This window comes from Oncorhynchus mykiss, chromosome 31 (assembly GCF_013265735.2).
Source record: "Oncorhynchus mykiss isolate Arlee chromosome 31, USDA_OmykA_1.1, whole genome shotgun sequence".
Lineage (NCBI taxonomy): Eukaryota > Metazoa > Chordata > Actinopteri > Salmoniformes > Salmonidae > Oncorhynchus > Oncorhynchus mykiss.
In genome coordinates this window covers 39,025,199-39,038,236 of record NC_050571.1, presented here as the reverse complement: position 1 = coordinate 39,038,236, position 13,038 = coordinate 39,025,199, and the positions used below count along the sequence as shown (strand labels likewise).

At 43.8% G+C, this 13,038-nt stretch overlaps 1 protein-coding gene across 11 annotated transcripts in view; it reads right to left on the bottom strand.

The window, feature by feature from the left end:
* LOC110504162 (rap guanine nucleotide exchange factor 2) overlaps positions 1-13,038 on the bottom strand; it is a 128,364-nt gene that overhangs the window by 58,262 nt on the left and 57,064 nt on the right. For 10 of the 11 annotated variants that reach the window (XM_036970350.1, XM_036970351.1, XM_036970354.1 and 7 more), the window contains exon 4: positions 11,320-11,403. In XM_036970350.1, coding sequence (XP_036826245.1) covers positions 11,320-11,403 — 84 coding nt within the window. Of the gene's footprint in view, positions 1-4,081; positions 4,262-11,319; positions 11,404-13,038 lie in introns of those variants that run through there. The other variant, XM_036970360.1, reaches the window with a different exon arrangement.

The following is a 13,038-nucleotide window of genomic DNA, read 5'->3' as shown; positions in this document are numbered from 1 at the left end:
TGGTCTGATACTCCTTCCATTTCAATATCTTTAAAAAAAAAACTTTTTGTATCCAAATCCGGCTTTAAACTTCTTCACAACAGTATCTCGGACCTTCCTGGTGTGTTCCTTGTTCTTCATGATGCTCTCTGCGCTTTTAACGGACCTCTGAGACTATCACAGTGCAGGTGCATTTATACGGAGACTTGATTACACACAGGTGGATTGTATTTATCATCGTTAGTCATTTAGGTCAACATTGGATCATTCAGAGATCCTCACTGAACTTCTGGAGAGAGTTTGCAGCACTGAAAGTAAAGGGGCTGAATAATTTTGCATGCCCAATTTTTCAGTTTTTGATTTGTTAAAAAAGTTTGAAATATCCAATAAATGTCGTTCCACTTCATGATTGTGTCCAGTTTTATATCTTTATGTTTGAAGCCTGAAATGTGGCAAAAGGTCGCAAAGTTCAAGGGGGCCGAATACTTTCGCAAGGCACTGTATAAATAAATAAATAAAATAGTCCTTATCTCAAAACGATCGTAATGTGGTTTACCTTAATCTAAAAATGAAAATGATTAAAAATCTAAAAGAAATTTAAACCAGAGAGCGCCCTCAGATCATGGGAAAAGGCGGGACTTGACCATTGCACTTGAATTATTCCCACATTGAATGGCTACGCCCACTACTCTATGAAACCACACACTATTGCAGAGACTTTGACATTACCGGCCGCAATTGATACAGTGAAAATGTGTGGGGAGCCAGAGGCACAGAAACTCACAATACCTTTGTCAGATAACCCTGGTAAATAAAGAATTTATGCTATTGCGAGCAATCAAGACGAAACTCTGACTGAACAACTCTCCTCCACGGGTCACTATGGAGGAGTTTGGGTTTCTGACTCAAAGGGAATATCCTGCCGTCTCCCTCTGAGCATTAATGCCACGTCCAAAACAACTGAGAACTCGGGAAATCTCAGACTACCAACTTCAGTGCGTTCAAGACAACTGGGAACTCAAAAAAATTAAATAAAAGAGCTCCGACTGCGAATAATAGTTTTTTTTTTCTTTCCTAGAGCTCCGACTTTCCGACCTTGAAGATCACGGACGTCATCATTTGACCTCGTGTTATTCCTGAGTTCCCAGTTGTAGTGAAAGCACCATACAACTCATGGAACCCTTTCGACGGCTCATTACTGTGTGAAGCTGGATTCAGTTCTCTCGTCTGCAATAAAACTAAATATCGATTCAGGTTGAATGTGACAGCAGAGATGAGGTCCTCACTGTCGACCACGCCCCTTTGACTTTGAGAAGCTCCGACGCGACACGCATCAAGTACACCCATCTCATTAGATATTATATGTCAGACTAATTTTGACTGTCATAGCCCCACATTAAAAGTATGTGATGGTGAGTTGAGAAGACAGTCAGAAATAATGTTAGAATGTTTTTCAAATGACTGCCACAGCCCCAAATAAAAAAAAAGTAAACATTGGCTGTTAATTCTAAACATTTTTTTCACATGGTTATGGGTCGCGGGAATTTTCGAAAATATCAAAATGGGGTCGTGAGCCGAGAAAGTTTGGGAACCGCTGCTTTAATCCAACCTGGATTATGCAATGGTGCATGTTACACTCTAATAACAGATACCTGTCAATTAGGAACAAAATAATGACCAGAGAATTGCCACCCATTCAATTAATTTATGGTCCATTAATTCAAACTCATAACACCATTAGTTCTGTCATTAGGGTGTTTTGAGATCAAGAGCTGGGCTAACTATTCACCATTCAACCCAAAGTCTCTCAATTCTCATAAATCGGCAGCGGCTAACTGCGTCAAGGCCAGTACGCCCATCCATCATAGCCCCCCAGCAACACAGTCAGGTCTGACAGGAAAGGACCTCGGGCCAGGCATTTCTCAAATGCTTCAGAGACCTCGGCCCATTGCGACATGTTGCCCGGGCCGGCCTTCGTCTGGCTTCCAGTCCATCGGTGTGCACCCCCCCCCCCCTACCCATCCCTCTCGCTCTCTTTCTCAAGCCATGTGCCTCGCTAGCCTTCACCTGACTGAGATTTAGCATTCCCTCCCTCCCTCCATCACTTTTTCCCCTCCCCCTCCGTCAGTTCTGCAGTTGCCACGGCAAAAGTTTTTTTCATTTTCTTCTTCCAAGCGTGTGACCCTCTCGATGTTCCTTTCACATTCCTGTTTGTTCCGATTAAATCCTAAATGCTAGCATTTAGCGTTTGAAGGTGACAAGAATGTGTTCTAAAGCATGTTAAAATGTGTTCCAAGGGAGAAACGATGTGCAGGGCTATTGTATATTGAGTGTGTTAAGCTGTATGGGGTTAATGCCAATCATTACCGTTTGACATCACTGGTCATGTGACTGACTGAGCTGCAGCTTAATGCACTGTTAGCTGTGGCCCACACACACACACACACTATGCCATAATGGGAGAACACAAAACGGCGTGTTCAATCATGCCCTACCCTTTACATAAGTACTCTTGACACGCCATTTCGTAGTGTTCTTTCTGCACTGCAAATGCCATGAGATACTAAGAATGGATTATGGGATGTAGGACTTGTTTAGGGGTCAATCCACTACAACGTTCCCCGTCTGGCCAGACCAGTCATAACAATGCTGTGTTTGCTCTTCGGGAATGTAAATAAGAAGATGGAAGAGAACAGGAGGGTAAAGAACTCGATAAGCTGTGAAGACGTGACACAGGTTTATCACCTGTTACATGTAAAGGATGGGATGTGATTAAGCATGACGACGTGGGGGAAAAAAAATCTAGGATTTACATAGAACATGATTCAGGTGTTTCTTTGAATTAGAAAGCTGAGAAGCACTCCAGTCTCTGTTCTAGTAGGTTAGCGCTAACAGCGTTTGGTTTACACACACACACACACACAAACACTGACGCAGTGCAAATATGACATAGGGCTCCATTGTGCTCTGGCTATCATTATCATTCCCTGCATGCCAGAGCACTACTAGTCCCTTTATTAGCCTTGGTGCGTAGGAATTCTCCCGGCATGTTGACGGACATCATCTCCCCTGCTCCGGCGGCCTCTATTTGGCATTCCCGCGTTACACAACACCCTGGGCGTCTGGAATGTCATTCCATGCCATTCCACAAACACATCACCCCCCCCCGTCTGTGGCCCCCAAGCTACATAGAGACTCCCTGGCAGGTTGGGCCACATCAAAACCCCTGCCCTGGACTGTGTGAACTGATCCTACAATGGGGTCTCCACACTACGCTTAAGCCCTTTAACCAGGAGACAGGGAGGGATGGCTTTTTTTATTTATTGTAATCATCCATGGCCCATAAGCCAGACAAAGATTAAACCCCTGGTTATACAACACTTTTTGTGCTTGGAGGTGGTGAAGCCAAAGGAGGTGGGCGGAAGGAGTGCCTTTGAAAACGCGACCGGGAAAGGAATAGTTTATAGAATCCAACCAACCAGCGGCTAAAAAGAAAGTTGGATGTTTAGAGAGCATCAAAAGGTGCCGAGAGTCAGATTACTTTTTGCCCTTCCAACGCAAACAAATAATGTTTGGGCACACAGACGTCCCGAACTGGAAATAGCCGCTGACATCCCAGCAAAGAATTCACAAGTGACTTGTGACTTTCGCTTCCCGAAATATGACTTGACGATGCTTGAAATGGTGCCCGGAATACAGTCGAGTGCCTCAAAAACTTTACAAGACATCAATGACGCCTACAGCCTACTCAACACACAAATTTCCCAAAACATACTCAAAGGTATAAGGGTACATTTAGTCAGTTTCCCTCTCCAAGTTTTCAAACTAATGTATAACCTTCTCGACCTAACAAGTCTCTCTTGTGAGCTGAACGGGCGGAACAGTTTGCTCGCTAACAATACCAAAATAAAACATTAGAGACCCCTTGCATTCCTGACATCTTTCATATACTCAAATGTTTTATAGCGACCAGCTCCCTTGCTGGAGAAGTCAACATTCCATCTACAACCTTTCTGCTGTGCTGTTACGCTGTTACTCCTGGGGAAAACATGCTCTCACAGATTCACACCCAGTGCTTAAAAAAAACTCAATGGATACTTACCCCTTGGTTATAAACTCAAAAATCCTTCCTCAGCCTAGAAATAGTCCTGGAAGTGTAGCTATATCCAGTTCAGGAAGTTCTGATCAATCCCAGCATTTCGCTCCGCTTACAGTCGCACCCTCGTGCTGGTGTTTGAGTGAGAGTGTCGGAGGGTGTGTGTGGAAGCTTCTGTCTGCCTCTTTCTGGCTACGCTGTGCGGACAGCCAACATTCCAGAGCACAGCTCACTTCATTTCAGCTACAACCACCCAGAGCACGGCAGACAAAAACAGGAGTTTGGCCAGGGGTGGGGTGGTGGGAGTGAAAGTGAGATGGTGACCCTTGCTTCCCCCACACCCTGCAGACCGTTCACACGAACCCTACGAGTGGATTGTGCAATACAGCACTGTTTTGGTCCTGGTTTTTGTCTTAACCAAGTGTTTAACCCACAACCAGGTTTTGATTTGGTTGAAATCAACAAGCTTGCTAATAGTTATGCAGTGTGGTGACAAATCAGAAAATTAAGTACACTACATTACCAAAAGTATGTGGACACCTGCTCGAACATTTCATTCCAAAATGATGAGCATTAATATGGTCCACTTTTTTTTTTTTTACCTTTATTTAACTAGGCAAGTCAGTTAAGAACAAATTCTTATTTTCAATGACGGCCTAGGAACAGGGGCAGAACGACAGATTTGTACCTTGTCAGCACCGGGATATGAACATGCAACCTTTCGATTACTAGTCCAACGCTCTAACCACTAGGCTACCCTGCCGCCCCAGGTTATAACACCAGGTTATAACACTCTCCAACAACCTCCACTCTCCTGGGAAGGCTTTCCACTAGATGATGGAATATTGCTGCTTGCTTCCATTCAGCCACAAGAGAATGTGATTAGGCCTGGCTCACAGTCGGCGTTCCAATTCATCCCAAAAGTGTTCGATGGGGTTGAGGTCAGGGCTCTGTACAGGCCAGTCAAGTTCTTCCACACCGATCGACAAATCATTTCTGTATGGAACTCACTTTGTGCACAGGGTCATTGTCATGCTGAAACAGGAAAGGGCTTTCCACAAACTGTTGCCAGAAAGTTGGAAGCACAGAAACGTTTAGAATGTCATTGTATGCTGTAGCATTAAGATTTGCCTTCACTGGAACTAAGGGGCCTAGGCCGAACCATGAAAAACAGCCCTAGACAATTATTCCTCCTCCAAACTTTACAGTTGGCACTATGCATTGGGGCAGGTAGCGTTCTCCTGGCATCCATCAAAAGCAGATTCATCCTTCGGACTGCCAGATGATGAAGCGTGATTCATCACTCCAGAGAAAATGTTTCCACTGCTCCAGAATCCAATGGCAGCGAGCTTTACACCACTCCAGTAGACACTTGGCATTGTGCATGGTGATCTTAGCCTTGTGAGCGGCTGCTTGGCTATGGAAACACATTTCATGAAGCTCCTGAAGAAAAGGTTTTTGTGCTGACGTTGTTTCCAGAGGCAGTTTGGATCTCGGTAGTGAGTGTTGCAACTGAGGACAGACCGCTCTCGCGGTCCTGTTCTGTGAGCATGTGTGGCCTACCACTTCGCGGCTGAGCCGTTGTTGCTCCTAGACATTTCCACTTCACAATAACAGCACATACAGTTGACCGGGGCAGCTCCAGCAGGGCAGAAAGTTGATGAACCGACTTGTTGGAAAGGTGGCATCCTATGACAGTGCCATGTTGAAAGTCACGGAGCACTTCAGTAAGGCCATTCTACTGCCAATGTTTGTCAATGGAGATTGCATGGCTGTGTGCAATTTTATACACCTGTCAGCAACAGGTCCGGCTGAAATAGCCGAATCCACTCATTTGAAGGGGTCCACATACTTTTGTACAGTATATATAGTGTACCTCAAAACAAGGGTTGGGCAACAACATTGCCTTAGTAACAATAAAAAATAAACATTGTTCCAATGGTCAAGTTATTATGCAACTCCCACAACAGCAAAACTGGATGAATGTGCCAAGAACGTTCTTCTGTCACAGAGTCGCCATTGTAGGTCTTGCAGAGGCTTTACAGAAGTTCATCAGACAAAGGCGCGACCGGTTCTCAATAGGAAATGACTTCGGTTACAATGGGTAAAGGGGATGTGTCCCAAATGGCACCATTTTCCCTATTGAGTGCACTACATTTGACCAGAGCCTTGTGGGCAGGAGTCAGTTACACACAATAAGGTTTACATTCCTATAAAACAAAGTGTGGGTGGTTTGCTAAAGTTCAGGTGATAATATGGGGAAGTGACAACAAATCGAAGGGGAAACGTGATCCCATAAAGGGTAAATATAGGGCACGGCATCCATTAATCATTTCTAGCTCTGCTGGCTAACTGTGTTATATTACTCAAGATATACAAAGTTAATCCTAAATGGAGATGCTCAAACCACCACCTAAAATAAATGAAAGGCTACAAGAATTAAAGGAGCGATTTAGCGAGAGATTTCAGATTTGGACAGAGGTGGAAGTGGGCATCGGGAAAACATAAAACCCCCAGCGCTTGTACAAGTCAACATTACTCAACCTTTACTTTTTCTAAAACACAAATAGACTGTGACGCTTTTGACATTTGCACGTGTCGAAATGTATGCCAGCCAAAACATTTAGAACATACTATTTATACCCAAACAAATTATTCATTGTCTTTGCTTTCAAGTAGACCCTCATTTAAATAGGGCAGACTGCTCTTGTGATTCTTCATTTAATGACTGTCTGAGTCATCCTTCTGAGAGAGAGAGAGAGAGAGAGAGAGACAGAGAGAGAGAGACACAGACAGAGAGAGAGACACAGACAGACAGAGAGAGAGAGACAGAGAGAGAGACACAGACAGAGAGAGATACACAGACAGAGAGAGAGAGAGACAGATATAAAGTGAGACAGACCACGAGCAAGAGAACATGAAAGAGTAAGAGAGAATGAAGGTGCAAATGAGAGGAGAGCGTGAATGAGAGTGAGCGATTGAGTGAGAGAGGAAACTGGATAGAGCAGTAAGTGTGAGAGCAAGAGCGAGAGACCCAGATTGAGAGAACAAGAGAGGCTGAATGCATATCAGCTTCTCCCAACATGTCTGGTGGTGTTGAAGTGAAGAGTGGGGCCTAGGGCTGTTGCGGTGGACTGTATTACCGCCACACCGGTGGTCATGAGTCATGAAGACAGTCAAGTTCCACGTGGCCGTTTAGTCACGATTATTAGGCTTCTCCAAGCTCTGCTGCTGCTGATGGTCATTAGTAGCCTACCAAACGTGCTAACTGCCTGGTACTCCACATTCTATTGTCTCTCTAATCACTCTGACATCATTACAAATGTAATCGAAAATCCAATCAAACACTTCATGAGAGCCCATGAGCTCAGGTTGCGCAACATTTCTATCGGCTATGCAACGAGCGAGAAAACAGAGTGATGTCCTCTTAAAAAGAGAAGGATACTATAGGCTCGGCCTACAATATTTATTTCTCAACTTTCCTAATATTAAGCACATTCCTTATCTTTACAACAGGAGTATAGCCTACGTGGCTGGCATGAAAATGGACCATGAGAAAAATGTCCTCCATTCACTGTTTAAGTGCAGAGATGACACGTATTTTTTCCCTTGCCCCGGGACAGGTGCATGATAATGGTCCATTCTAAATCAAAACTAATTTCACACAGAGTGGGGCAAAAAAGTATTTAGTCAGCCACCAATTGTGCAAGTTCTCCCACTTAAAAAGATGAGAGGCCTGTAATTTTCATCATAGGTACACTTCAACTATGACAGACAAAATGAGAATTTTTTTTTAGAAAATCACATTGTAGGATTTTTAATGAATTTATTCGCAAATTATGGTGGAAAATAAGTATCCCGCTAAGGGAACATTTGCACTTAAAGCCTACTGCCTATTGCTCATTGCAGGGGCTATTATGTGAAAAAAACGCAGAACATTTTAAGCTAAGCATTCTGATCTGTTGCGTCAGCCTCGTTGCATTTGTAGAACAACTAACGTTACATGAATAACAAAATTAAGCATATAGGAGTACCTATTTTCTTTTTAACCACTCAACACAGAGAAAGGCACAATATCCATTCAATTTTATTCAGCTTTGTTCAATTGTATTCTTCACATAAAATGCCACGGAATTCTAAGCAAATCCTGTCTGCTAAATGAACTACTGTAGCCCACAGCCATATGGCATAGCCAGATCAGGACTTAACATAAGGACAACTGCCAGAGCCCTAGTGGGACCCATTCCACTTAGTCTTTAAAAGCTCCAGGAACTCCCATCGTGGGTCTATTCAAGTTCATCGTGTCACAACCAATACCGTCCCCGGTACCATGTTAATGGACTGGCAGTACCGAACGCTGATCGGCTGGTTCCTGGCCTATGACAGCGTGTAAGGTCACACGGTAACTGTGGTGATGACTTATCGTGCCATGACCTCTTGCGGCCTACAATCAGATTGAAGAGCGGAATAATTTCTATTGTGGTTCATCAAAAACTCTTCAGTCACTCTTGCTTTGGACGCGAGCCATATGCTGGTTGGCTGTTACGGAGAATTTATGTGCGTCTGTATATTTGGGAGTTGCGTGCACACAATGCATACTGACCAAGCAAAACACACGATTCACAAATGATTAAAGTGCACACATACACTAGTAATTCCAAGACGTACCCAAGATGTACATACAGTATCTTTCCCTGCATGTTTTGTAAAGATTGGGCTGAAACAGCATAGTTCTGAAAACAAGTGGGTTCATATTCAACCCATATAGCTCCTCCTGCATGATTAAGTGCATCTCTGCATGGTGCCTGAAACATTCGCTTAGCAGACATTTTCAGACCCCTTCTCCTTAGTGGTTGCATCTCAAGCATTAAAGTGTAATCTGCCAATATCCTCAAATCCTTTGCACACTTTCACCTTGAAAAACGGAAAAGGGGGAGTCGCCGTCTGAGTTCTGACAGTTTGCTCCACTATGATTGTCGTATCACTGATACGGACCCTGCGCTATGGGAGAATAATTAGTGCTAAGCTTCTAAAGTTGCTGGTGTATACGCCTTGTATTGCCAGTCTGTTACATAGAGGAGCATTGTTTCAAGAAACCCACAGGTCGGGAAAGTGAATCCCATGTGAAAGACTGGATCAGATCACAGAGTTGATTGATTTGGACTAAAATTACAGTCGGGGGACGAACATTTCAGGTGTTGACCATCGTTTTATTCACATGTCTGCACCTATAGTGCCTGTAGTCTCGCACATACAGCACTACTCCGATATAAGACTTGCCTGGCTACTCATCCACATCGCACCAGCTAAAATGTCACGCCCACTAACGTACAGTTGAAGTCGGAAGTTTTAAATTCACATTTAAACTCAGTTTTTCACAATTCCTGGCATTTAATCCTAGTAAATATTCCCTGTCTTAGGTCAGTTTGGATCACCACTTTATTTTAAGAATGTGAAATGTCAGAATTATAGTAGAGAGAATGATTGATTTCAGCATTTATTTATTTCATCACATTCCCAGTTGGTCAGAAGTTTACACACACTCAATTTGTATTTGGTAGCATTGCCTTTCAATTGTTGAAATGGATCAAACATTTAGGGTAGCCTTCCACAAGCTTCCCACAATAAGTTGGGTGAATTCTGGCCCATTCCTCCTGACACAGCTGGTGTCACTGAGTCAGATTTGTAGACCTCAATGCTTGCACACGCTTTTTCAGTTCTGCCCACAAATTTTCTATAGGTTTGAAGTCAGGGCTGTGTGATGGCCACTCCAATACCTTGACTTGTCCTTGAGCCATTTTGCCATAACTTTGGAAGTATGCTTGCAGTCATTGTCCATTTGGAAGACCCATTTGCGACCAAATTTTAACTTCCTGAATGATGTCTTGAGATGTTGCTTCAATATATCCACAATATTTTCCCTTCCTCATGATGACATCTATTTTGTGAAGTGCAGCAGTCCCTCCTGCAGCCTTGCAACCCCACAACATGATGCTGCCACCTTCGTGCTTCACAGTTGGGATGGTGTTCCTCGGCTTGCAAGCCTCCCCCTTTTTCCTCCAAACATAATGACGGTCATTATGGCCAAACAGCTCTATTTTTGCTTCATCAGATCAGAGGACATTTCTCCAAAAAGTACAATCTTTGTCCCCATGTGCTGTTGCAAACCATAGTCTGGCTTTTTTATGGCGGTTTTGGAGCAGTGGCTTCTTCCTTGCTGAGCGGCCTTTCAGGTTATGACGATATAGGACTCATTTTACTGTGGATATAGATACTTTTGTACCTGTTTACTCCATCATCTTCACAAGGTCCTTTGCTGTTGTTCTGGGATTGATTTACACTTTTCGCACCAAAGTATGTTCATCTCTAGGAGACAGAACGTGTCTCCTTCCTGAGCGGTATGACGGCTGCGTTGTCCCATGGTGTTTACACTTGCGTACCGTTGTTTGTACAGATGAACGTGGTACCTTCAGGCATTTGGAAATTGTTCCCAAGGATGAACCAGACTTGTGGAGGTCTACAATTTTCCATCTGAGGTCTTGGCTCATTTCTTTTGATTCTTCCATGATGCCAAGCTAAGAGGCACTGTGGTTGAAGGTAGGCCTTGAAATACATCCACAGATACACCTCCATTGACTCAAATGGTGTCAATTAGCCTATCAGAAGCTTCTAAAGCCATGACATAATTTTCGGGAATTTTCCAAGCTGTTTAAAGGCACAGTCAACTTGGTGTATGTAAACTTCTGACCCACTGAAATCGCGAAACAGTGAATTAGAAGTGGAATAATCTGTCTGTAAACAATTGTTGTAAAAATTACTTGTGTCATGCACAAAGTAGATGTCCTAACGGAATTGACAAAACTATAGTTTGTTAACAAGATATTTGTGGAGTGGTTGAAAAACTAGTTTTAATGTCTTCAACCTAAGTGTATGTAAACTTCAGACTTTAACTTTATCTTCTCCACGATAAGTCTGGATTTGCTTCCTTCCAGGCAACTTCTCAAATGCGAACACATTCAAACCATTCTGACTGGTCCCAAAAACCGATTTGCGTAATTTTGACATCAGCACAGACAACTTCTAGGATAGCAGGTTCACTGAAGTATGGAGTGATCGATAGAGCAGTCAAATTAAATTCAGGATACGTCGTCAGACAAATATAAAGACACCCTCAGGTCAAAAACATGATTAAAAAATGGTGGACAATTTGATCAAACACAGTATCAACTTGCTGTTGTTCGTACCTGCTTCTTGGCAGGAACATGGACTCCTTGATGAAGACGGACCCGGACAGTAGAATAAACCAGCAGCTTCCAACGTCATCCGGGCTGTGAAAGAGAAAGAGAGAATTGAACACTTGAATCACATATCCAAACCCGCCCACACCCAAGTGAAAACACAGACAGCATGCTACAGTGAACTCACACTGACCCTAAACAGTTCAGCTCGCTGTCAAGTTATTACAACATCGAAGATGACACACAGTTGTCCAGCTTCCAAATCAAAACTGTCTAGTTCGCATTTCCAGTGAAGATACTGTCAGGTTTGCAGTTTAAAGTAGCCAGAAGCACCAGAGGACTACAGTACACTAGCGAATGAGGGAGGATTCAATAGTCCAAAGAGAGGGTTTTCCGACAGAGAACCATGGCTTGCCAAGAAAACGATTCAAACAATAGTTCCAACACAAAACCGCCCATTGATAATGAGGAAGTGCAGATCTAGGAGGAAACACCAGTACAGGCAACACTATTGTTCCTTCTTCTAAATGGAGCCTAGGAATGGGTTCGGCTTTATTTTGAGGGGATGTTGGCTTAGCCATAGGAGTTCACACGAGACCTCAGTTCAATGGACACTGGTTTTCACCTTCCTATGGGCCTAGTCCCCACCATATGACGCTATAACAAGGAATAGACTTGTGCTTCATCGTCACAGTTCAGTCCTACAGCAACTACAGAGTAGACTATGCTATTGCTGTTCAGAGTAAGCGCAGTCTGCCGTGCATTGTTCATGTGCTTTTAAAGTGCTTGTCTTGCCATTGGACTCCCTTTAAATACAGTGCTAAAAATCGGCCAGTCGCGTGTAACTATTGGTCAGCGCGTTCATCAAGTCCCACCAAGGGAGGGCGCTGAGCGGTCGTCTGGAGATCAATCAAATATGGCACGCCCAAGGTTTGTGTCACACTCATATTTAGAGAGGAGGGATAGATGGGGATAAATGAAGGCCCAAACAAACAGACAAGCACATTGGACACTCAAGTGCACAAGTATGTGCACACGTGAATTTCAAGTACATCTACACACACACACACTTTAAAGACTTTATTTGAATTCACAAATCACATCTGAAAAGGACTCAAACATTTCAAAGGTCATTGATGCAAGAGCACATAAGGAATCAAAAAGCACCTTTTCCTCCACACAGCTCGGCTGCCCATAATGACTGAAACAGAGCAATACCTATCCAGTTGTTTTTCAATCTGAAGGCCACATATGATAAGCCTACGTATGTGCACACACACACACACACAGATTCTCTGAGAAACAAAGTAGTCGCCCCATCCCCCTCTTCCCCTCCTTCCTTCTCTCCACACCTTCATTCTGGAGCTAATGAGGCTGAGTATAGGACACCGTACTGACGCAGCGTGAATCCGCCTTCCCTTCCTCTTTCCATCCCTCCATCTCCCTCCCTCGGCTTCCATTTTCCCTCCTTTCCCCCGATGCACTCGTTGCCCCCTTCATCGTCCCTCCTCTCCTCCGTCGCAGTCGCAAATTAAATGTTCAATTATTCATCGCTGGCTTGCAGAGGCGCTCCCTTGCTCCTAGTTGAGGGGAGGAGTGGAGAAAACCCCCCAAAAAAAGTAGAAAAAGACAGGAAAGTCTTATGCGCCATGAAGGCTTGACTGAACCGGGTCACGTGCATTTTTTGGGGGGGAAACGATCGTAGGGAAAAGCACTTGGCGACAA